The following is a 26,305-nucleotide window of genomic DNA, read 5'->3' as shown; positions in this document are numbered from 1 at the left end:
GGGGGGGGGGGATGTCAATGAGTGCTGGGGGGGTGGGGGGGGAGGGAGAACTGGTGGTATGAGTAGTAAGGAGAAAAAAAAAGTATCCTTGGCTTTCCACTGGCCCAGACATTTAGCAACAGTACATAGTGTCCATACAAGGTCCATGATGGTGTTGAAGTTAAATGGACTCGATCAGCCTTTTCGTTGCCCGTGACGTCCTGGCAGACCGCCGCAGGGGAGTTGGTGACGTTGGTTCAGCCGATGGTGGTGGTTCAGCTGATGTCCTGGACTCCGGGAGCTATGGTCCTTGAACTGTCTCCGTACCCCGGGCTGGTGGTGGAGACGCCATGGATGGGGAAGGCGTGGCCTGGGTGGGGCGCTGGGGGAAAAGGGGTGGGGGGGGGTTTGAGGTGAAGGGGGGGAAGGCCGCACGCCGGCGGGTGCCAGGTCCCGGAGGGAGACCGTGTCCTGCCGACCGTCGGGGTACTCCACGTACGCATACTGTGGGTTAGCGTGGAGTAACTGGACTTGTTCCACCAACGGGTCAGACTTGTGCACCTGCACATGCTTCCGGAGCAAGATGGGTCCGGGGGCGGCCAGCCACGTCGGGAGAGGGGATCCGGAGGACGACTTCAAGGGGAAAACCAGAAGACGTTCATGAGGTGTTTGATTAGTTGTTGTACAGAGGAGGGAGCGGATGGAATGTAGGGCATCGGGGATAACCTCTTGCCATCGGGAAATAGGGAGATCTCTGGACCGGAGGGCCAGTAGGATGGTCTTCCATGTGGTACCATTCTCCCGCTCGACCTGTCCGTTACCCCGGGGGTTATAGCTGGTCGTCCTGCTAGAGGCAATGCCCCTGCTGAGCAGGAATTGACGCAGCTCGTCGCTCATAAAGGAGGACCCCCGATCGCTATGTATGTACGCGGGGTAGCCGAACAGGGAGAAGATGGAGAGGAGGGCCTTAATGACGGTCGATGTGGTCATGTCGGGGCAGGGAATGGTGAATGGGAAGCGGGAGTATTCATCGATCACCGTCAGGAAGCAAATGTTGCGGCTGCTAGAGGGAAGGGGCCCCTTGATGTCTATGCTGAGACGTTCGAAGGGGCGAGATGCTTTGATCAGATGTGCCCGCTCGGGGCGATAGAAGCGCGGTTTGCACTCTGCGCAGATGTGGCAGTCATGGGTTACTGTCCTGACTTCCTCGATGGAGTAGAGCAGGTTGCGGGTCTTTATGAAATGATAGAAATGGGTCACCCCTGGATGGCAGAGGTCTGCGTGGAGGGAGCAGAGGCGGTCTATCTGCGCGTTGGCGCAGGTACCGTGGGACAGGGCATCCGGAGGCTCATTCAGCTTCCCAGAACGATACAAGATATCATAGTTGTACGTGGACAACTCGATCCGCCACCGCAAGATCTTGTCGTTCTTGATCTTGCCCCTCTGTGCATTATCGAACATGAAGGCTACTGACCGTTGGTCTGTGAGGAGGGTAAACTTCCTGCCGGCCAAATAGTGCCTCCAGTGTCGCACAGCTTCGACTATGGCCTGGGCTTCCTTTTCCACTGAGGCGTGGCGGAGTTCGGAAGCCTGGAGGGTTCAGGAGAAGAAGGCCACGGGTCTGCCCGCTTGGTTCAGGGTGGCCGCCAGAGCTACTTCTGATGCGTCGCTCTCGACCTGGAAGGGGAGGGACACATCGACAGCGTGCATCGTGGCCTTTGCGATGTCAGCTTTGATGCGGCTAAAGGCCTAGCAGGCCTCTGTCGACGGCGGGAAGGTCGTGGACTGAATGAGGGGATGGGCATTGTCGGCGTAATTGGGAACCCATTGGGCGTAGTAAGCGAAGAAACCCAGGCAGCGTTTGAGGGATTTGAGGGTATTGGGGAGAGGGAGTTCCATCAGGGGGCGCATGTGTTCGGGGTCGGGGTCTATCACTCCGTTACGCACTACGTAGCCGAGGATGGCTAGACGGTCGGTGCTAAACATGCACTTATCCTTATTGTAAGTTAGGTTAAGGAGTTTTGCGGTTTGGAGAAATTTTTGGAGGTTGATGTCATGGTCCTGCTGGTCGTGGCCGCAGATGGTGACGTTATCGAGATACGGGAAGGTGGCCCGTAAACCGTGCTTGTCGACCATTTGGTTCATCTCCCGTTGGAAGACCGAGACCCCGTTTGTGACACCGAATGGAACCCTGAGGAAGTGGTAGAACCGCCCATCTGCCTCGAACGCGGTGTACTTGCGGTCACTCGCGCGGATGGGGAGCTGGTGATTGGCGGACTTGAGGTCCACAGTGGAGAAGACTTTGTATTTCGCAATCTCGTTTACCAGGGCGGAAATACGGGGGAGAGGATACGAGTCCAGTTGCGTAAACCGGTTGATGGTCTGGCTGTAGTCGATAACAAAGAACAAAGAAAATTACAGCACAGGAACAGGCCCTTTGGCCCTCCCAGCCTGCGCCGATCCAGATCCTTTATCTAGACCTGTCTCCTATTTTCCAAGGTCTACTTCCCTCTGTTTCCGCCCGTTCATATACCTGTCCAGATGCATCTTAAATGATGCTATCGTGCCCGCCTCTACCACCTCCGCTGGTAAAGCGTTCCAGGCACCCACCACCCTCTGCGTAAAAAACTTTCCACGCATATCTACCTTAAACTTTCCCCCTCTCACCTTGAAATCGTGACCCCTTGTAACTGAAACCCCCACTCTTGGGAAAAGCTTGCTGCTATCCACCCTGTCCATACCTCTCATAATTTTGTAGACCTCAATCAGGTCCCCCCTCAACCTCCGTCTTTCCAACGAAAACAATCCTAATCTACTCAACCTTTCTTCATAGCTAGCACTCTCCATACCAGGCAACATCCTGGTGAACCTCCTCTGCACCCTCTCCAAAGCATCCACATCCTTCTGGTAATGTGGCGACCAGAACTACACGCAGTATTCCAAATGTGGCCGAACCAAAGTCCGATACAACTGTAACATGACCTGCCAACTCTTGTACTCAATACCCCGTCCGATGAAGGCAAGCATGCTGTATGCCTTCTTGACCACTCTATCAACCTGCGTTGCCACCTTCAGGGTACAATGGACCTGAACTCCCAGATCTCTCTGTACATCAGTTTTCCCCAAGACCCTTCCATTGACCATATAGTCCGCTCTTGAATTTGATCTTCCAAAATGCATCACCTCGCATTTGCCTGGATTGAACTCCATCTGCCATTTCTCTGCCCAACTCTCCAATCTATCTATATTTTGTTGTATTCTCTGGCAGTCCTCCTCGCTATCTGCAACTCCACCAATCTTAGTATCATCTGCAAACTTGCTAATCAGACCACCTATACCTTCCTCCAGGTCATTTATGTAGATCACAAACAGCAGTGGTCCGAGCACGGATCCCTGTGGAACACCACTAGTCACACTTCTCCATTTTGAGACACCCCCTTCCACCACTACTCTCTGTCTCCTGTTGCCCAGCCAGTTCTTTATCCATCTAGCTAGTACACCCTGAACCCCATACAACTTCACTTTTTCCATCAACCTGCCATGGGAAACCTTATCAAATGCCTTACTAAAGTCCATGTATATGACATCTACAGCCCTTCCCTCATCAATTAACTTTGTCACTTCCTCAAAGAATTCTATTAGGTTTGTAAGACATGACCTTCCCTGCACAAAACCATGCTGCCTATCACTGATAAGTCTATTTTCTTCCAGGTGTGAATAGATCCTATCCCTCAGTATCTTCTCCAACAGTTTGCCTACCACTGACGTCAAGCTCACAGGTCTATAATTCCCTGGATTATCCCTGCTACCCTTCTTAAACAAAGGGACAACATTAGCAATTCTCCAGTACTCCGGGACCTCACCCGTGCTCAAGGATGCTGCAAAGATGTCTGTTAAGGCCCCAGCTATTTCAACCCTCGCTTCCCTCAGTAACCTGGGATAGATCCCATCCGGGCCTGAGGACTTGTCCACCTTAATGTCTTTTAGAATACCCAAAACTTCCCCCTTCCGTATGACAACTTGACCTAGAGTATTTAAACACCCATCCCTAGCCTCAACATCCGTCTTGTCCCTCTCCTTTGTGAATACCGATGCAAAGTACACATTAAGAATCTCACCCATTTCCTCTGAGTCCACACATAAATTCCCTCTTTGGTCTTTGAGTGGGCCAATCTTTTCTCTAGTTACCCTCTTGCTTCTTACATACGAATAAAAGGCTTTGGGATTTTCCTTAACCCATCCGGTTTTTCTCCCCAGTCCGGACCACCAGCACTTGGGCTCGCCAGGGACTGTTGCTGGCCTCGATGTCCCCTTCCTTCAGCAACCTCTGGACCTCGGACCTGATGAAGGTCCGGTCCTGGGCGCTGTACCGTCTGCTCCGGGTCGCGACGGGTTTGCAATCGGGGGTGAGATTAGCAAACAAGGAGGGGGGGGGGGGTCCACTTTGAGGGACGCGAGGCTGCAGACAGTGAGGGGGGGTATAGGGCCGCCGAATTGGAAGGTCAAGCTTTGCAGGTTGCACTGGAAGTCCAGTCCTAGGAGTGCCGGTGCGCAAAGGTCAGGGAGTATAAGGTGTTTATAATTTTTAAAAACCTTCCCCTGGACTGTGAGGTCCGCGATGCAGCACCCGGTGATGCGGACGGAGTGCGAACCTGAGGCTAACCCGATTTTGTGTTTTACAGGGTGGACAGGGAGCGTGCGGCGTCTTACCGTGTCAGGGTGTACAAAGCTTTCCGTGCTCACGGAGTCCAGCAGGCAGTCCGTCTCGTGCCTGTTGAGGTGGATTTGCGTCGTCGTCTTGGCGAGCGTGCGTGGACGTGACTGGTCGAGCTGAATGGCCGCGAGCCGTGGAGAAGATCCATAGTCGGCGGCGGCGGCCGAGTGGGCGCTGGCAGGACCTTGTGTGCCAGTCCAGGATGGCGGCGCCCAGGACCCGCACGTGGAGTCGGGGACCCAAGATGGCAGCGGCCAGGACCTGCACGTGGAGTTGGGGCCCCAAGATGGCGGCGCCCAGGAGCCGCACGTGGCGTCCGGGGCCCAAGATGGCGGCGCCCGCAGGACCCTCGTGGTTGCTGGGGGCGGGGTTAGCGGTGCCGGCGGGCCGATCGGAGCGGCTGCGAGCGGGGGCAGAGAGGCGCGCAGGCCGGGCACAGGGGCCCGGGGGTGTGGGGGGAGAGATTGGCGCGGTGCGCTGGAAGGGCCTGGAAGGGCCCGGAGGAGGAGATCCCCGGTCGCTGCGTGGCACAGCAGCGACCGATTTGGCCTGGCAGACCGACGAAAAATGGCCCTTCTTCCCGCAGCTCTTACAAAGGGCTGAACGGGCCGGGCAGCGCGGGCGGGGGTGTTTGGCAAGCCCACAGAAATAGCAGCGGGCCCCCGCGGACTTGTCGGGGCGTCCCGCGGCGCAGGCCTGAGGGGGGTCGGGAGCGGCGGAAGGCGGTGGGGAAGCGTGCCAGGAGGCCCAGGGCGCTGCAGCGCGGCTGGGGACATAGGCGCGGGCGTTTAAGTCGGCGACCTCCAGGGAGGTGGAGAGAGTCCGTGCCTCAGTTAGGCTGAGGTCGTCTTTTTCTAGCATCCGCTGGCGGATAGCGCCGGACTGCATCCCAGCCACGTAAGCATCTCTGATTAAAAGTTCCATGTGCTCAGTGGCTGAAACTTGGAGGCAGGCGCAATTCCTTCCCAGGACAGCGAGGGCCCGGTAAAAATTATCTAAGGACTCACCGGGGAACTGTTGTCTGGTAGCCAGCAGATGACGGGCGTACACTCGGTTTACCGGCTTCAGAAATTGTCCTTTTAGCGTATCCATGGCCACGTCATATTCCTTTTCTTCCTCTATCATCGCATAGGCCGCCATGCCCACGCTGGAATGGGGAATATGAAGTTTCTGTGCCATGATGGGGGGGCTGCTTGCGGTCGCCAGATAGCTATCGAAACACGCCAGCCAATGCTTGAAGATTGCCGATGCGTTTGGAGTTTGCAGGCTGATGCGGAGGCAGTCGGGCTTGATCCGGAGCTCCATCTTCAAATTTCTAATATATTAAATTGATGTACCATCAATTGACGCGAGACGAGTAGCTGAACAAAAGTGTGGCTTTACTATACTAGATGTTAAGCCCTGTGGTCGATTACAGTAGAAGGACGACCGCCGGGAGTACTGGGTATTTATACCCCGCCCTGGAGGCGGGGTTAACTCAGCCTCTCGACCAATCGGGGAGCCGTCACATGACTGGTCTCAACCAACCGGTCGAGAGGCACATGACCGACCAGGTCCAATGGTAAGCCGGTGTTCTGCACCAATGGCAGGCAGCTATGCTAATCATACCACCACACTCCCTTATGCAGAAACAGTCTTCAATTACACTTCCCAGCATGCCCAGCATGGCTCACACCCAAGCACCCCAGTAATAAAGGCAACTTCCATGGAAATGAAAATTGAAAAGCTTCCATCTGACCTTAGTTCCCCAGCATGAGCACCAAAGATGCTAAATGGACAGAACCCTGTGGTAATTGGGCAGTGCCATCCGTCATTTGACCTGTGTCGTTGAAAAATGGCCATGTTTGCAGTGTGTAAAGAGGCAATGCAGTGCTGCGGAATGCAAGGCTTGAGGTCACTGCTCCAAGTGTCACCCACTCTCAATTCAGAACATGGCTCAGACGTTTTGCTTGCACAATGATTCTATCTGTCTCTTTTCTGAGCAACAGGCGCAGACCTAAGCAGAAGTGGTTTTTGTTCATTAGATCCATCTGTGCATTATAACTTGTAGCTCACTTCTGAGCTGCAGGAAGAGCCTGCATGTAATAGGCTCGGTGAACAGAGAGTCTTTCCTGGGGTAGTGCCTGGACATGTTCCCTTCCTGTCGTGAATGAGGATCTTATTTAGTGGCTGCTGAGTAAAGTCACAGAATAACAATGTGTTTTATGTTGCTTCAGGATTAGGTCAGAGCTCCAGTCTGTTGGATCTGAGGAAGTGGCTGCTGATCATTTCCTGACCATGGGCCTCTGGGACAAACATGGGCAGAGGTCATGGGGTTCAGAAGGGGCTGATATTTAAAGCGGTGCAATTTTTTTCCTCTCTCCACCTTTGAGGAAGTGCAGCTGTAGTAATGCACAATAAAAGGTTTTTATGTCTCCACTTCCAATTCTTCCCATCTCCGCACTCCTACCTCCCAGCCCCCAAACTTGGTCTCAATTTTTACACAGACCACCTATTAGAGCAATGAAACTTGCAAGCCATAACTAAACCCTTCGCTAACGGACTAAACCAGAGTCCTTGTGAACTATCGTGGAGGGGGGCAGAGCAAGCCTATTTTTTGGACCTTTTGAAAATGACCCTGCTTTTCGCTCCAGTATGTTCACACTTACAGAGGTGTGGTTATACATATGGCGCCTTATCCAGGCGCCATTCAATGAAAACATTGACGATGAGTTTTGTTTGCTTATTCAGAAGTGAAGGCTATCAGTACTAACATTGATGCTGCTCTCATTCCGGGGGCGATTCTCCAAAATGGATACCAAGTCTTCGTGCCGTTGTGAAGGCCGTCGTGTTTCACGACGGTGCGAAACGGGCAGCCCGGGTACGACTGATTCTGTCCCCCACAGGGGGCCAGCACGGCACTGGAGCAGTTCACGCCGCTCCAGCCTCCCTTCCCGGCGCCAAATGGGCACCGCGCCAACCCGCACATGTGCAGTTGGGCCGCACCAACCTGTGCATGCGCAGGGGACTTCTTCTGTGCACCGGCCCCGACTCAACATGGCGTCGGTGTTCAAGGGCCGGCCGTGCAACAAAGTAGGCCCGGGTGGGGGGGGGGGGGGGGGGGGGGAGAGGCCTGTCCACCGATTGGTGGGCCCCGATCGCGGGCCAGACCCCATCGCTTTCCCCCGCAGAGTTCCTGCCTTTTTGTTGGTGTTGTAAGACTTCTTACTGTGCAGAGTTCCTGCCGGCAGCGACCAGCGGTGAACGGCGCTGGCGGGACTCTGTTGTAACCGCGTGGCCGCGCGACCCATCCGGGCCGGAGAATCGGCGGCCCCACCGATTCCAGCGGCCCGCGGCCGGCACTGTGTCAAACGCGCCGACGCAAATGGCGCCGATTCTCCACACCTTACCCCCCCCCGTCCACACTGTGACCCCCTAGTAGGCTTCAGAAGATAGCCATCGGGAGTGGATCATTATTGGCTGATTTTATCTCCCATTCCCCCCTAGTCCATGGACAACAAGGCTCATTGCAGCACACCTACTGCTGCACATACCAAGGTTAGGGATTACCAGCGATGGAACCTAAGATTTTCTCCATGGCTCATCTATTCACTGGAAAAAGTGGCAACATTACGAAGGGACCCTGCTGAGATTTTAATGACTGTTTTTCTTTTATATCAAGGAGAATAATGGAAAACCACATATGCATGTTTTAGTGATAATTCCTTTCACTGAGTCAGGCCCAGCTTGGATTTACTGTGTTGGAACAGCCAATGCGATCTTCCCACGATTATATTGTTGGATCAAGACCCATATCCATCAAGCATTGCTATGTCTTGTTTTCCTCAGTTAAATCCACTTATTCCAGAATCATCCTGAAAAATTAAAGCAATTTTAGGTTTTTATTTCCTGACCATCTGCGATCTTAAATCCCTCTATCTGAACCATCCACCCTTACTTTAAACACCACTTCCGTGGAGCAGATGGATGTCTCTAACTTAAGGACTAAAAATCACCTGCACGGTTGCCTCTGCTGCTTCCTCCCATCCCAACCCCACCCCCCCCCTCGACACCCACTCATTCTAATTCTGAGCCCTTCTCTTTCTGTAATCAGACTACCATTTTATTGACTCCACAACACTCAACATCCATTCTGGCACCCGGTTAGCTGATATTTTCACTGGTTACCTTAATTCAGCCAGAATCTTGCTCACGTTGAAAGCCAGCTCCATCATCGACTGCCTCAGAAAATAAACCAACTTCAACGGATCTTTTTCTATGTTCTTGGGTTGCCCGTATCAGTGACGTGGCCAACATTTATTGCCAACCCCGATTGACCTTGAACATATAGTAGTGAGCCATCTACAGTTGAGTGGCTTGCTTGGTCACTTAAGAGGGCAGTTAAGCGTCACCCACATTGCTGTGGGTCTGGAGTCAACATGTCAGCCAGCTGATATCCTCACCCGTAGGACATCAGTGAACCAGATGGAATTTTAGACAATGTGGTAAATCATTAATCATTATGAATCAGACTAACATTTCATTCCAGATTTACTTCATTAATTGAATTTACAAGCACCCAGATACCATCATAGGATTTGAACTTGTGTCTCCAGAGCTTTCATCCAAGCTTTTGGATTACTGTTACCATTGTGCCACCATCGCCAATCTCTCCAGCTACTGCTTATCTTCCACCTCCCTTACCTCATGAAAGTCTTTGAGCGTGTCATCACTTATCAGTGCAGGCCCATCTGTTCTACAATTGTTTGAATTACTCCAGTCGTAGTTCAACACTTCTCAAAGCACCAAAATAATTCTACTCAAGGTATTGATTTTGTGATAGTAACTGTGGTGCATTATCGATCCCCATCCTTCTCCAATTTTCTGCATCTTCTCTTTGGCTGACCACAGCATTGTTTCCCTTCTGCGTTTGAGCTGTATGCATTGCCCCTGATGGTTTCACTGCTACCTTTCCAAATGCAGTGAAAGCACACAAGTAATGGCTTATCTCCTCTCCCACAAACTGTTTAAATTTAGCTCGCTCCTTTTTATTTTTTTCATAAGCTACATACATGGCCATTGTCCATGGACAGTTGGTCAACTTCTACATGTCCACTGATATTCAGATCTACCTCCCATCATTTCAATTCGACCTTTGATTAGCTTTATTTTGTCAGATTTATAACTTTCACAGCCCCAACTCAGGAAGACTAAAGCTTGTCCCACTGACCCATTGACATCAAATTGGCTTAACGCCCTGCTGAATATTCAGGAGCCCAAAAAGGCCCACTTGCAATGTTGGTGGCATTGAGCTTGAAATCTCACATCTTGTTCATCACCAAGACTGCTGACTTACACCACTCCAATATTTCCTGCCTCCAGCCGTACCTCAGCTCCTCCAATTCTGAAATCACTGGCATGCTTTTGTCAGCTCTGTTCATTGCTAACCTCCCATCTTGCACAACAAATTGAAAATCCTTCAACCAAGTTTCAAGTCATCCCTCATTAATAATCTCTCCCGTTCTGGCTCAATGCCTACTTGTGAACTGCCTCAGATCATTACATTTATGTTAACTGCATTCTAGAAATATTGTTGATGTTGAATGGGCAATAAGGAGTTGACTGTCACTGGCAGAAATAAAGAAAAGCTTGCATTTCTACATCGGCTCAGCACGTTTCTCAAATTGTCAAAGTGCTTCAGAGGATCAAGAGAAAGGAAAAGATGGCAAATGCTGGAAATCTAAAACTGAAGAAACTGATAAGAGAAAACGATGAATCTGTCTGGTTGGGCATGATCTAACTGCCGCGCCGCAACCGAGTCGGGACGCGACACGGCCAATAAATCTCGCGAGAGGCCTCTTGCAATATTTACTGGCTCACTGAGCCTCGTGAGATCTAACGGGATCTTGCAAGATGTCACAATCTGGATTCTGCCCATAATGGGTGGGACCCAAATCTGCTTATTAAAGTGCACAGCAAAGGACACTTGAATAACCCCTGCACCTGGAGGCCCCGAGTGAACGCCAGTCAGCATTGGTCTTTACAAACCGGGTGTACCGGCACTTGAGGGGGTGGGGTCTCCCAGGCGATCGGGGGTCCCTGGGTGTTCAGGCCCGGGGCAGGGTGGTGCCCTGGCACCCCGATGGTACCCCGATGGTACCCCGATGGCACCCTGGCACTGCCAGCCTGGCACCCTGGTAATGCCACCCAGGTACCCTGGCACTGCCAGGGTGCCCAGGTGGCACTACCAGCCTATCAATGCCAAGGTGCCTGGGTGGAATTTTGACAGCACTAGGAATCGGGCCCTGAGGGGAACCCTGTCCTTGAGAGGTGCGGTGTGGGGGGATCGATGCCAACCTTATAGGTGAGTTGTGGCATTGGGGATGGTCTGGAGGCTGCGCCATTTTTATCGGAGCTCTTTATTGCACGAAATTGGACTAAGTGCAGCCTCATTGAGGCCCCAAAATGAAGCGGAGCCCTGTTCAATAGTGGGGTAGTTCTCGGTGCTGCTGGTGCCAGGAAACATCCGGCTAAGCTCGTTCGATATAGGAGTCTGTTTCATTTCCGTTAAATCGCACCCATTGCCTTACAAACCAACAGGCTCACTTTTGTCCTTTTGGGTAGAAGAACGGCTCTTCTTGCTAAAATTAGCCCTCATATCCAAAGATGTGCAGGTTAGGTGGGGTTACGGAGATAGGCTAGGGCAGTGGGCCTAGCTGGGGTGCTCTTTCAGAGGGTTGGTACAGATTTGATGGATGAATAGCCTCCTTCTGCACTGTAGGAATTCTATGGTACTATAGTTCATACCTGCACAGGTCTATATGTGACTTCAGACCCACATCAGGCATAGTTTACTCCTAACTGCTCTCTCCTTTGTCCGAGCAAGCTACTTTGTTGCATCAAACTGCTCACAGGTCAAGATGAAGATCTACCATGACTTTCTCAGGGTAATTAGGATTTAGTAATGAATGTCATTCTTGATACTGAGAATCCAGTGAAATAAGACTCAGCTTCTTTAAAGAGAAAAGACAAGTGAATGTTTTGGGCCCTTGTTGAAGGAGGAATATACTTCAATCTCTATTTAATGTTTCTCATTTTAGAGCTTGACTGACCTTCTGGATATTTCTGAACATTTTTCTATTTTTTTCAATGTGTGCTAAAGTGTTGTAAATGTAGACAAATATAGATCCCGTTTTGAGAGTTAATCCTTTTTTTTGTGCCGAATATGGGACCAACTATGCCCAGGAAACCAGGAGAACTCTCAGTTGCTCTTCAAATTGTGGCATAGGACCTTTAACATGCATCTAAAAGGGTAGATGTGCCCTCAGAAGGATAGCAACTCCAGCACGTGATGGTCATAGAGTCATAGGTGTTTACAGCATGGAAACAGGCCCTTTGGCCCAGCTTGTCAATGCCGTCCAAGGTTGTGTCTCTCCTCATTTCCCATGCCTCACAGCATTGCACTTCCCACTTCAATTACTCATTAGAATCTGTTTTTAACTTCAATTATGAATATGACTTGGGAAAAGAATACATGGGGTGGTTTCCATGACCTTCCTTGTATGTTTAAAGCAAACTCAAATCTTCTTCCCAAAGGATTCCCAACTGGTAATCAGCTGTTGTCCCGCAGGGTTCTGGCTCTTTAGCCATCACCATGGAAAATCCACTGGTTCTTCCGTTGGCCATGGTTTATAACTGTGATCAAGAGACACTGCATCTGGTGCAACTTGTAAAAGGGCAGGGGGGACCACCAACACCTGAGGCCATAAATTACCCTGCTGGTTGAATATGAATTCAGTTCATAAATCCGGGATTAAAAAACTAGCCTCAGTAATAGTGGCCATGAAACCAATGTTGTAAAAACCGATCTGGTTCACAAATGCCCTTTAGGGATGGAATTCCTTTGTCCTTACTGCACTGTAGAAGATGTTATGAAATGAACTCACACCCACAGCATTCTGATGTACAATCTAGACTCGAGAGTTACCAGCAAAGTCGCGCTGACATTGAGCCTAATATATTGTACATTGTGAGTAACTTTAAACAGGAAAGGTGTGCACATCCCCCATTCCCCCATTGTTGTCCTCACCTTCTGTACAGAAACCGATTATTGGCTTTTCCAATCATGTCTGAGATGGGTTGGACAGATATTGAGTAGAGCATTTAACTTGAGCGAGCCAGTCTATTAAACTCTGTACCTACCAGATCTTTAAATAGAGAAGCAAAAGGGGGAGGTGGTGGCACAGTGCTAATGTCACTGGTCTAGTAATCCAGAGGCCTAGGCTAATGCTTTGAACATGGGTTCAAATCCCACCATGGCAGCTGGTTGAATTTGAATTCAGTTAATGAATTTGGGATTAAAAAGATAGCCTTAGTAATAGTGATGATGAAACCATTGTCACTTATCATTAAAATGTATCTGGTTCATTAATGTCCTTTAGAGAAGGATATTTGCCATTTTTTCTTGGATACCCGACATGTTACCCACATGTGACTCCCTTTTAAATACCCTCTGAAATGGTTTAGCAAACCTTTAGATTGTATCGGACTGCTACAGAGTCTATACAAAGGAATGAAACCGGACGGAGCACCCAACATCAATTTAGGCATTGGAACCTACAGCAGCACACTCAGTGCTGTCAACCCTGCAAAGGCCTCCTCACTAACATATCGGGGTTTGTGCCAAAATTGGAAGAGCTGTCCCACTGATTAGTAAAGCAACAGGCAGACATAGTCATACTCACGCAATCATATCTTACAGACAATGTCCCAGACACCACCATCACCATCCCTGTCAGTGGGATATTACAGTCCCAGCAGAGGGACCAGCACAGTGGTATACAGTTGGGAGGAAGCTGCCCTGGGAGTTCTCAACCTCCGTGCTGGACACAATGAATTCTCATGGCATCAGGCCAAATATGGACAAGGAAATCTCCTACTGCTCACCACTCACTGACCCCCCATCCCATTCCCTTCAGCTGAGGAATCAGTACTCCTCCATATTGAATACCATTTAGAGGAAGCACTGAGGGTGGCAAGAATACAGTCTAGGTAGAAGGGATTCAATGTCCATCATAGACTGAGCTGGATGATTCCTAAAGGGCGTAACTGCTAGACTGGGTGTGTGGCAGGTGGTGAGGGAAACAAGAAGGAGAAACATATTTGATCTCTTCCAATACAATCTATCAGATGCATTTGTCCATGACAGTATTGGTAGATGTTACAGCCTGCACAGTCTGTGGAAACGGAGATTCGTCTTCACACTGAGGATGCCCTCCTTCGTGTTGTGTGGCACTACCAGTGTGCTAAATAGGACAAACAGATCTAGCAACCCAAAGCTATGTATCCATGAGGCACTGTGGGCCATCAGCAGCAGCAGAATTGTACTCAACCACACTCTCTAATCTCTAGGCCCAGCATATTCTCCACTCTACCATTACCACCAAGCCAGGGAGTGAACCGTGGTTCAATGAAGAGTGCAGGAGTGCATGCCAAGAGCAGCATCTGACATACCTAAAAACAAGATGTCAACCTGGTGAGGCTACAGCACAGGACTACTTGCACATCAAACAGTGCATGCCACATGCAATAGATAGAGCTAAGTGATTCCACCAGTAATGGATTAGATCTAAACTCTGCAGTTCTGCCACATCCTGTCATGAATGTTAGTGGATAGTTGAGCAATTAACTGGAGGAGAAGGCCTCACAAATATCCCCATCTTCAATGATGGGGGAGCCCTGCACATTAATGCAAAAGATAAGGCTGAAGACCTTTCAACATTTTTCAGCCAGAAGTGCTGAGTGGATGATCCATCTCGGCTTCCTCTGGAGGTCATCAGCATCACAGTTGTCAGTCTTCCGCAGTTTTGATTCACTCCACCTGATATTGAGATTTGACTGTAAAGGCAGTCGAACCCTAACAATATTCCGGAAATTGTACTGAAGACTTTTGCTCCAAAATAAGCTACGCCCCTTGCCAAGCTGTTCCAGTACAGCCATAACACTGGTATCTACCCAGCAATATGAAACATCTCAGAGGTATGTCCTGTCCACAAAAGGCAGAGAAAATGCAAGTCATCCAATTACTGCCACATAGTCTACTCTCGATCATTATCAAAGTGATGGAAGGTGTTATCGACAGTGCTACCAAGCAGCTCACTGATAGTTTGAGTTCTGCCAGGGCCACCCAGCTCCTGGCCTCATTAGAGCCTTAATCCAAATATGGACAAAAGAACTGAACTCAAAGGAAGAGGTGAGAGTGACTGCCCTTGGCATAAAGGCAGCATTTGAATGAGTGTGGCATCAAGAAGCCCGAGCAAAACTGGTCAATGGGAATCGACCCTAGTTGGAGTCATACCTAGCACAAAGGAAGATGGTTGTGGTTGTTTGAGTTCAATCATCTCAATCCAAGAACATCACTGCAGGAGTTGCTTAAAGTTTTTCCTGGGCCCAACTATGGAATGTGGCTGTTGCTAGCTTGGCCAGCATTTATTACCTATCCCTAGATGCCCCTGAGAAGCTGGTGTGAGCTGTTTTCTTGAACCTCTGCAGCCCCTGAGGTATAGGTACGCCTACAGTGCTGTCTCAGAGGGAGTTCCCGGATTTTGACCCAGCGACAGTGAAGAAACGGTGATACATTTCCAAGCCAGAATGGTAAGGGACTTGGAGGAGAACTTCCAAGTGGTGGTTTTCCCAGGTATCTTCTGCTCTTGCCCTTCTAGATGGTAGTGGCCGTGGTTTGAAAGGTGCTGCCTAAGGAGCCTTGGTGAGTTCCTGCAGTGAATCATGTAGATAGTGGTATGCGCTGCTGCTACTGTGTGTCGGTGGTGGAGGGAATGGATATTTGTGGTTGGAGGGCCAATTAAATGGGCTGCTTTGTCCTGGATGTTATCGAACTTAGAACACAGAACATGCAGTACAGAAGGAGGCCATTCAGCCCATTGAGTCTGCACCGACCCATTTAAGCCCTCACTTCCACCCATCCCCGTAACCCAATAACCCTATCTAACCATTGTGGACACTAAGGGCAATTTAGCATGGCCAATCCATCTAACCTGCACGTCTTTTGGACTGTGGGAGGAAACTGGAGCACCCGGAGGAAACCCACGCAGACACGGGGAGAACGTGCAGACTCCACACAGACAGTGACCCAAGCCGGGAATCGAACCTGGGACCCTGGTGCTGTGAAGCCACAGTGCTATCCGCTTGTGCTACCATGCTACTTCTTGAGTGCTGTTGGAGCTTCACAGGCAGGGGGGCCTCATTCGGGACTGGGGTGTTTTTGATCGGGGTTCAGGTCCGCGGGCTGAGTCTGTCATGGTGCACGGCATGGCCGCTGGAGGCCGCTGCCGTGCGCGTGCGCAAACACTGACCCCGAAGTGCGGTGGACCGTAACGACAGCTGGAGCTGTGAGCTCCACGACAGCTGCCTGCTACCCCCCTGCAAGGCAGTGAATCTGTGGCCTTTTGATACCAGTTTTTCTGCTGTAAAAGACTACCGTTTTTGCGACGGTATGGGGACATAGTTCCAAAAACGGTGAATCCAGCCCACAGTCTTCAAGGAGAAAAACGGAGTGGAGAGAGAGTCTTTTCTCTCAGCTGTCAAAATGGATCTTGAAATCTCCTTCGATCTTGGAACAATTTCAGTGGGATCTGATCCAATACCAACCCATTACTAGGCAGGGCACAGCATTTTTCGCCAATTTAGTGGCAACCAGCCAAATCAGTCAAACCGAGTCGCCACTGTTGTCAGCCAATCTACAATCACCAGGGTGAACTGGAACAGCTCTTTCTGGATTCTTCTGGTTGAATTCAAGTCACAGGCCATTTTCCTTAAAGACACATGTCCATTAATCAAAAGTGCAACAGCAAACTAAAAAGAAAAGGGAAATAAGGGAATAAACAAGAACAAACAGGAAGGATCCCTACAGACAGAACTGCAGGAGTTCCTCAGGGTAGTTTCCATGGCCCAAACATCTTCAGGTGCTGCATAAATGACCTTCTTTCCATCGTATGGTCAGAAGTGGGGATGCTTGCTGATGACTGAACCATGTTCAGCACCCTTCGTGACTCTGCAGATGCTGAAGCAGTACAGGCCCAAATGCTGCAAGACCTGGACAATAACCAAGCTTGTGCTGACAACTGACAGGAACATCAACACCACAAAATTGCCAGGCAGTGACCATCTCCAAGAGATGGAGCACCATCTCCCAACTACACTGCTGCTGTTAGAACACCAGCAACAGCGGGAAGGTGATGGACATGTCAGCCAACCACCCCTTCCTCTTTGCCATCCCAGCTGCCCCCTTCTGCCTCCCAGCACATTCCCTGGGATCCAGTCTGACTTATTGAGGAACCCTCAATTACGACGCGAGAGCGAAGTCGGTAATCAAAAGGCTTTAATCTACAGAGAACTGAACAGCATCCGAGAGAAGTGTGCTCACCACATGGAGCCTTATCCTATATACCGTTTCCTGGGGGCGTAGCCAGAGGCGGAGTCCCCCAGGGTTCCAAACATCTTAAAGGGGCAAGGTATTAAAGGTCAGGTACCGTTTACAGCCGATATTAATACCGTTCACCACACTTATTAAGTTTTCTCTTTATTTCAAATGGAGGCTCAATAAGCTGTCAACATTTACCCAGCCCAAAACCATACAGAAGCTTGGCATTTATAAGCGTTGTACGTACACACAAGAATATCCAGTGCACACATACACAAAGCATTACTATTAGAGTAGCAGTCAAAAAGTAGATCTTTATCCAATTTTCAGTGATCAAAAATAGTCACTGAGTAGTGGAATGTGGTTCTCAAAATCTGACAGGTGGTCATTCTGCTGCTTGCCATGTGTGTGATTTGATGAGTTCGTGCGTGAATACATATTTTCTCTTTGAGACGAGCCGGGGATGTTCTTGCCATGATTGTTCATCGTGCATGCTGGGCGGTCAGGTCATTTTAACTAAACCTAGATCTGCTCATCTCGGCACGTCATGAGCATTGCTGACATAACCAAATGGTAAAGAGCTGGACAAAGTTTCAGTGAAGCCTCTGCCGCCCTCCCCAACAATATAGCCCAGGATGGAGCTGATGAGAGTAATCTCTGGATGATAGACATGTTGCTATCTGCACCATACATACGTCTGCCTGAGAGTTAACAGCACAGCAAGTGGCTGCACTGTACTATCGCTGAACAGTCACTTTAGATTATGTGTTGAAATCCTTGAGTGGAGGTGAACCCGTGACCTTCTGTCACAGAGGCGAGAGTATTATCAGTGAACTAAGCTGACACTTAACCTTGTCAGAATGTAGGCCTGAATGCACCAGTGTGACATAGTTCCTCCTCCGAACCCGCCAGCCTTTGCTGCTAGTGAGACTGACAACTTATTGCTGAATTAGACCATAGTTTAATGTTGCAGAATTGTTTCATGTGGTTTCACTTAGAAAAGGAGCCACAAACAGAGCCTGCAATGTTAGAGCTGGCTCGTTCTCAGGCCTGTAGGTACAAGATAGAAAGTGCTGCACTGTGGAGTTGCTGTGCCAGCACATTAGTCAAATCCGAGTCTCAGGGAGGGGGGGATGCAAGAAAGGAATGGGGGCAGGGTAAATATTGTGCTCATGTGTTTAATTTAGCTTTGGCACGAGAGAACTGTCTGAGCCTTCAAAGAGATTTCGACCGGATGTTGCACTGTACAATCCAGCTGGAATATTGCCTGAATCTGGCCACTTCCTGCTCAGTTCCAGCATTCTAAGCAGTGCTTTTTTTTTTGTGAGGGGCGGGAAGGGGTGGAGAGGGTTGGAGCGGGGGGTGGTGGTGCTGGGTGGATGAGCTCATGGTTGGGGGGGGGGAACGAGGGGAGTCGCGTGGTTTGGAGAATGGATTATATGTTTAACAGTCACAGACTAAAATACACATTCCATCACAGGGCCTTGTGGTCAAGGGCCAGTTATGTGGGGATTTGCGAAATGCAAAATGGAAACATTTTCTAGACTACCGAGGAATAAAAAAAAAACCCTCTTGACAGGAATTTGTTTTGACATTTTTAACATCATTAGGATCTGCTGCTTGGAACGCAAATGCCCGCAACAACCGCACCCCCCCCCCCCCCCCCCCCCCACCCCCGCCGGCCCCCCCCCTCCAGCCTTGCCATCTCTCCCCTTTCAGCCACATCCTGGAGGCTGCTGCATTCCATGACTTGTGAGGAAATTAGGCTTTCAGCCAGGTAAGCGGAATGATCCCACTGCAGCCCTTCACATAACAATTGGCCAGGAAGAAACGACTGTGAAACGTCTGCAGTAAGCTGCTGCTGTTGGGCACAGAGTGGAGAGTTACTTGGAGAATTCCTCAGAAAGTCCCCAGGTTTTCCTTTTGACTGTGCCAGAGAAAGCCCAGGCACTGCCAAGTACACCGGGGCCCTGTAAAACCACTGCCATTCGTGAAGTTCATTTGCAGTAACAGAGGACGCAGCAGGATATTCGAGTGGGGTGAAGGCTGGGGACAGGTCGGCAGCAGGACCGTGTATCAGAGTGGTCTATGTTCAGGCTGTGTTGTGGTATATCAGAATCACAAGACAAATGTGGGGAGAGACCAGGGAAGAAAGGGAGGCTGAGTCTACAATCCCAACTTGAGAACTACTTTGTTCAAATGAGAAGCTGGGCTTTAATTTAGATTTAAAGAGGGGGGAGTCTTAACTTTGTGGGTGGGTGTGAAATAGATGATGGCTCGCCAGCAACTGGGCAAACTTTCCATGGAAATTAATATGGCGAGAGATGTAAAACGGTCTGATGAGTCGTTATAATAATAATCTTTATTAGTGTCACAAGTAGGCTTACATTAACACTGCAATGAATTTACTGTGACAATCCCCTATTCGCCACATTCTGGCGCCTGTTCGGGTGCACTGAGGGAGAATTCAGAATGTCCAATTCACCTAACAAGCACGTCTTTCGGGACTTGTGGGAGGAAACTGGAGCGCCCGGAGGAAACCCACGCAGACACAGGGAGAACCAGCAGCGAGGCAAGATTTACTCCGACAGTTTGCTTGACAACATGTTGCAAGAACCCCTTGATACTGTTCAGCTTTTCACTGTCACTCTGAATGCATTGAAAGAACCCAGAATTTCCACCCTCTCCTCCCCATTCTTTGGTCAGTGAATTGTGATAGTGTTTGGGGTAAGATGCTAACTTCCTGATAGAACAAAATTGGCAGACAATAGAACAACGATGTGGATAAAACAATCACTTCGGGGAGAGTGAAGAAAAGGTGATGCTGGCTCTGCAGAAACAATTGTGACACTGAGACCATAAGACTGATGAGACCATCAATTCACGCGACACGTGGTTAGAAGTGAACAGTGTTTTTAATCGTCTTACAACAGAGCATGCCTGTGACACGATGAACTCCAGATGAACTACAGGCAGGCTCTCAGCATCAACCTTTATACTTCCGGTTAGCGGGGAGGAGCCATGGGTGGAGCCGCGGGTGGAGCCCAGTACAAACTGCCGTACACTCCCAGTACATCTCCCCCTAGTGGTAGAGCGGTGCAACTGCTTGTGTGCCAAGCTTACAGAGACATAGTAATACAGTGTGAATTACGTTACTGTGATTCACCACAAATACATAGGATCAGAATAAGGCCATTTAGCCCATCGAGTCTGCTCCGCCATTCAATCATGGCTGATAATTTTCTCATCCCCATTCTCCTGCCTTCTCCTCATAACCCCTGATCCCCTTATTAATTAAGAACCTTTCTCGCTCATTCTTATCGATACTCAGCGATTTGGCTTCCACAGCCTTCTGTGCAAAAGAGTTCCACAGATTCACCAGCCTCTGGCTGAAGAAATTCCTCCTCATCTCTGTTTTAAAGGACTGACCCTGAGGAAAGTGTATCTTTCAAGTGTGGTCGATCTTCTGCTCTTGCTGAAAGGTTGCTGCTGGAAGATTTTAACAATTCTACTGTTTCTCAAACCCATTTTCTCCTTTCTTTTTCCAGCTGCAACATGACCTGCCCCTCGGGACACTATGGAGCCAACTGTGCCCACCCCTGCCCTTGCATCGAGGCCGACTGTGACCCTGTCCACGGCACATGCATTCTGGGTAAGTGAATCCAGCCATGCCGAGTTTCAGCCAGGTATTTGGGGGAAATGGTTTGTTTTTCAGCAAAGCCTCAGCTATGCTGCATCTCTGTATGGGGAGAGGGACTACAGCACCTGTGAAGCATTAAAATTACTAATTCAAACTTGTGATGAGATATTTTGTAGTGGCTTGAAGTGTTTCAGAGCTATTACCTCATTGTTTAAAAACCATTTGAAAACTGTCAGTATTTTACATTTCTATTGTAATACAACTTGGGGTTCGCATACTGACATCCCAAATAAGATTTCAGCCATTTGAGAGACAAAGGCAGTTTGCTTATATGTAGCATGTACTATACAGAACAAAGTGAAAACAAAAATGTACTTTACATCCCTCACACAGGCTGCATATGCTCACCCAGACCCTGGCCCTCCTGACAGTCAGTAAAGTTGCCATAGTCTCAGAAGACCAGAGGCTGCTTTCCCTTTTGAGAGGGAGAGTTGACTTGTGGTGATTTCACCTGGGGATCACCACACTTCAGGTGAGGGACAAGGTTGAGAAGGTCTTCATGAATAACCTCAGCCGGTACGGGAATTCAACCTTTGCCGTTGGCCTCGCTCTGCGTCATAAATCAACTGTCCAGCCAGCTGAGCGAAACCAGCCTGCCAGTACACACCCAGTCAGACCCTGCCCCCTGACACAGTCAGTACACACTCAGTCAGACCCTGCCCCCTGACACAGTCAGTACACACTCAGTCAGACCCTGCCCCCTGATACAGCCAGTACACACTCAGTCAGACCCTGCCCCCTGACACAGTCAGTGCACACTCAGTCACATCCTGCCCCCTGACACAGTCAGTACACACTCAGTCAGACCCTGCCCCCTGACACAGTCAGTACACACTCAGTCAGACCCTGCCCCCTGACACAGTCAGTACACACTCAGTCAGACCCTGCCCCCTGACACAGTCAGTACACACTCAGTCAGACCCTGCCCCCTGACACAGTCAGTACATACTCAGTCAGACCCTGCCCCCTGACACAGTCAGTACACACTCAGTCAGACCCTGCCCCCTGACACAGTCAGTACACACTCAGTCAGACCCTGCCCCCTGACACAGTCAGTACACACTCAGTCAGACCCTGCCCCCTGACACAGTCAGTACACACTCAGTCAGACCCTGCCCCCTGACACAGTCAGTACACACTCAGTCAGACCCTGCCCCCTGACACAGTCAGTACACACTCAGTCAGACCCTGCCCCCTGACACAGTCAGTACACACTCAGTCAGACCCTGCCCCCTGACACAGTCAGTACACACTCAGTCAGACCCTGCCCCCTGACACAGTCAGTACACACTCAGTCAGACCCTGCCCCCTGACACAGTCAGTACACACTCAGTCAGACCCTGCCCCCTGACACAGTCAGTACACACTCAGTCAGACCCTGCCCCCTGACACAGTCAGTACACACTCAGTCAGACCCTGCCCACTGACACAGTCAGTACACACTCAGTCAGACCCTGCCCCCTGACACAGTCAGTACACACTCAGTCAGACCCTGCCCCCTGACACAGTCAGTACACACTCAGTCAGACCCTGCCCCCTGACACAGTCAGTACACACTCAGTTAGACCCTGCCCCCGACACAGTCAGACCCTGCCCCCTGACACAGTCAGTACACACTCAGTCAGACCCTGCCCCCTGACACAGTCAGTACACACTCAGTCAGACCCTGCCCCCTGACACAGTCAGTACACACTCAGTCAGACCCTGCCCCCTGACACAGTCAGTACACACTCAGTCAGACCCTGCCCCCTGACACAGTCAGTACACACTCAATCAGACCCTGCCCCCTGACACAGTCAGTACACACTCAGTCAGACCCTGCCCCCTGACACAGACAGTACACACTCAGTCAGACCCTGCCCCCTGACACAGTCAGTACACACTCAGTCAGACCCTGCCCCCTGACACAGTCAGTACACACTCAGTCAGACCCTGGCCTTCTTAACACAGTCACTTAGTGTCTGGCCCTCCTGACACAGTCAGTACACCGGCACTCAGACCCTGCCCCGCCTGACACAGTTACTGAGACCCTGCCCCCTGACACAGTCAGTATACAGTCACTCAGACCCTGCCCCACCCTGACACAGTCAGTACACCGGCACTCAGACCCTGCCCCACCCTGACACAGTCAGTACATCGGCATTCAGACCCTGCCCCGCCTGACACAATTACTGAGACCCTGCCCCACCCTGACACAGTCAGTACATCGGCATTCAGACCCTGCCCCGCCTGACACAGTTACTGAGACCCTGCCCCCTGACACAGTCAGTACACCGGCACTCAGACCCTGCCGCCTGACACAGTTACTGAGACCCTGCCCCCTGACACAGTCAGTACACCGGCACTCAGACCCTGCCCCGCCTGACACAGTTACTGAGACCCTGCCCCCTGACACAGTCAGTATACGGCCACTCAGACCCTGCCCCCGACACAGTCAGTACACCGTCAATCAGACCCTGCCCCCGACACAGTCAGTACACCGTCAATCAGACCCTGCCCCCGACACAGTCAGTACACCGTCAATCAGACCCTGCCCCCGACACAGTCAGTACACCGTCAATCAGACCCTGCCCCCGACACAGTCAGTACACCGTCAATCAGACCCTGCCCCCTGACACAGTCAGTACACAGTCAATCAGGCCCTGCCCCCTGACACAGTCAGTATACGGCCACTCAGACCATGCCCCCGATACAGTCAGTACACCGTCAATCAGACCCTGCCCCCTGACACAGTCAGTATACGGCCACTCAGACCCTACCCCCTGATACAGTCAGTACACCGTCAATCAGACCCTGCGGGCAGCAGGGTAGCATGGTGGTTAGCATCAATGCTTCACAGCTCCAGGGTCCAGGTTCGATTCCCGGCTGGGTCACTGTCTGTGTGGAGTCTGCACGTCCTCCCCCTGTGTGCGTGGGTTTCCTCCGGGTGCTCCGGTTTCCTCCCACAGTCCAAAGATGTGCGGGTTAGGTGGATTGGCCATGCTAAATTGCCCGTAGTGTCCTAAAAAGTAAGGTTAAGGGGGGGTTGTTGGGTTACGGGTATAGGGTGGATACGTGGGTTTGAGTAGGGTGATCATGGCTCGGCACAACATCGAGGGCCGAAGGGCCTGTTCTGTGCTGTACTGTTCTATGTTCTATGTAATCAGACTCTGCCCCCTGACACAGTCAGTACACCGTCAATCAGACCCTGCCCCCTGACACAGTCAGTACACAGTCACTCAGACCCTGCCCCCTGACAGTCAGTACACAGTCACTCAGACCCTGACCCCTGACACAGTCAGTACACAGTCAATCAGACCCTGCCCCCTGACACAGTCAGTACACAGTCACTCAGACCCTGCCCCCTGACACAGTCAGTACACCGTCACTGAGACCCTGCCCCCTGATACAGTCAGTACACCGTCAATCAGACCCTGCCCCACCCTGACACAGTCAGTACATCGTCACTCAGACCCTGCCCCCTGACACAGTCAGTACACAGTCACTCAGACCCTGCCCCCTGACACAGTCAGTACACAGTCACTCAGACCCTGCCCCCTGATACAGTCAGGACACCGTCAATCAGACCCTGCCCCCTGACAGTCAGTACACAGTCAATCAGACCATGCCCCCTGACACAGTCAGTTCACAGTCACTCAGACCCTGCCCCCTGATACAGTCAGTACACAGTCACTGAGACCCTGCTCCCTGATACAGTCAGTACACCGTCAATCAGACCCTGCCCCACCCTGACACAGTCAGTACATCGTCACTCAGACCCTGCCCCCTGACACAGTCAGTACACAGTCACTCAGACCCTGCCCCCTGATACAGTCAGGACACCGTCAATCAGACCCTGCCCCCTGACAGTCAGTACACAGTCAATCAGACCATGCCCCCTGACACAGTCAGTACACAGTCACTCAGACCCTGCCCCCGACACAGTCAGTTCACAGTCACTCAGACCCTGCCCCACCCTGACACAGTCAGTTCACAGTCACTCAGACCCTGCCCCCTGATACAGTCAGTACACAGTCACTCAGACCCTGTCCCCTGATACAGTCAGTACACTGTCAATCAGACCCTGCCCCCCGACACATTCAGTTCACAGTCACTCAGACCCTGCCCCCAACACAGTCAGTACACAGCCACTCAGACCCTGCCCCACCCTGACACAGTCAGTTCGCCGTCAATCAGACCCTGCCCCCTGACAGTCAGTACACAGTCAATCAGATCCTGCCCCCTGACACAGTCAGTACACCGTCAGTCAGACCCTGCCCTCTATACAGTCAGTTCACAGTCACTCAGACCCTGTGATGGAACCATCAATTCAGCGAACACGTGGAGTTGCATCTGAACAGAGGCTTTAATACACTTACAACAGAGACAGCCTATTCTTCGTTGAACTTCAGATAAACTGGCAGGCTGGCTCTACGGCACTGATCTTTATACATCGGGCCCAGGGGGAGGAGTCCTGGGCGGAGACAAGGGAGGAGCCCAGTACAAACTCTTGCTTACTCCCAGAGTGACTCCCCTGGGGGGCGGGCTGGTGCTGGCGCTCGGGACTGGTGGGGTGAGCTCGCAGAATCGGGGGCGCAAGGGGGCGGCCGCATAGGGGACGGGGAAAGGAGTTCCTTGGTGGGGGTAGATGGGGGGCTGGATCCAGCGGGTGCCAGGTCCCGGAGGGATACTGTGTCCTGGCGACCGTTCGGGAACTCAACAAATGCGTACTGTGAAGCAGGCGCACCTTTTCAACAATGGGGTTGGTCTTGTGCGCCCTGACGTGCTTCCTTAGGAGAACCGGGCCTGGCGTCCTCAGCCACGCTGGAAGTGAGACCCCGGTGGTAGTGCCCCAGAAAAAATGAAGAGCTGCTCGTGGGGGGTTTGGTTGGTATCTGTACACAGGAGGGATCTAATTGCATGGAGCGCGTCAGGGAGGACTTCCTGCCATTGGGAAACTTGGAGCTTCCTGGACCTGAGGGTCAGTAGGACAGTCTTCCAGACCGTCGCGTTCTCCCTCTCCACCTGTCCGTTCCCCCTGGGGTTGTAACTGGTAGTCCTGCTCGAGGCGATGCCCTTGTCGAGCAGGTACTGACGCAGCTCGTCACTTATAAAGGACGCACCCCGGTCGCTGTGCACGTAGCTGGGGAAACCGAACAGGGTTAAGACACTATGCAGGGCCCTAATGACTGTGTGGGAGGCCATATCGGGGCATGGGATGGCGATGGGGAATCGGGAGAACTCGTCAATAATGTTAAGGAAGTAAATGTTTTTGTTAGTGGAGGGGAGTGGCCCTTTGAAATCGATCGCAAGGCGTTCAAAGGGCCTAGAAGCCTTGACCAGGTGGGTCCTGTCTGGTCTATAGAAGTGCGGTTTGCACTCCGCACAGATCGGGCAGTCCCTGGTGACCGCTTTTACCTCCTCGTTGGAGAAAGGCAGGTTTCGGGCTCTGATGTAGTGGGTGAGCCGGGTGACCCCTGGGTGGCAGAGGTCATCGTGGATGGCTTTTAGGCGG

At 51.1% G+C, this 26,305-nt stretch overlaps 1 protein-coding gene across 1 annotated transcript in view; it reads left to right on the top strand.

The window, feature by feature from the left end:
- The window catches only part of scarf2 (scavenger receptor class F, member 2), a 132,500-nt gene that overhangs the window by 59,745 nt on the left and 46,450 nt on the right, over nucleotides 1–26,305 (top strand). Inside the window, exon 7 of the mRNA XM_038781342.1 lies at nucleotides 20,660–20,763. Coding sequence (XP_038637270.1) covers nucleotides 20,660–20,763 — 104 coding nt within the window. The remainder of the gene's footprint in view (nucleotides 1–20,659; nucleotides 20,764–26,305) is intronic.

This window comes from Scyliorhinus canicula, chromosome 1 (genome assembly GCF_902713615.1).
Source record: "Scyliorhinus canicula chromosome 1, sScyCan1.1, whole genome shotgun sequence".
NCBI lineage: Eukaryota > Metazoa > Chordata > Chondrichthyes > Carcharhiniformes > Scyliorhinidae > Scyliorhinus > Scyliorhinus canicula.
This window is presented reverse-complemented; position numbering and strand designations above follow the sequence as displayed.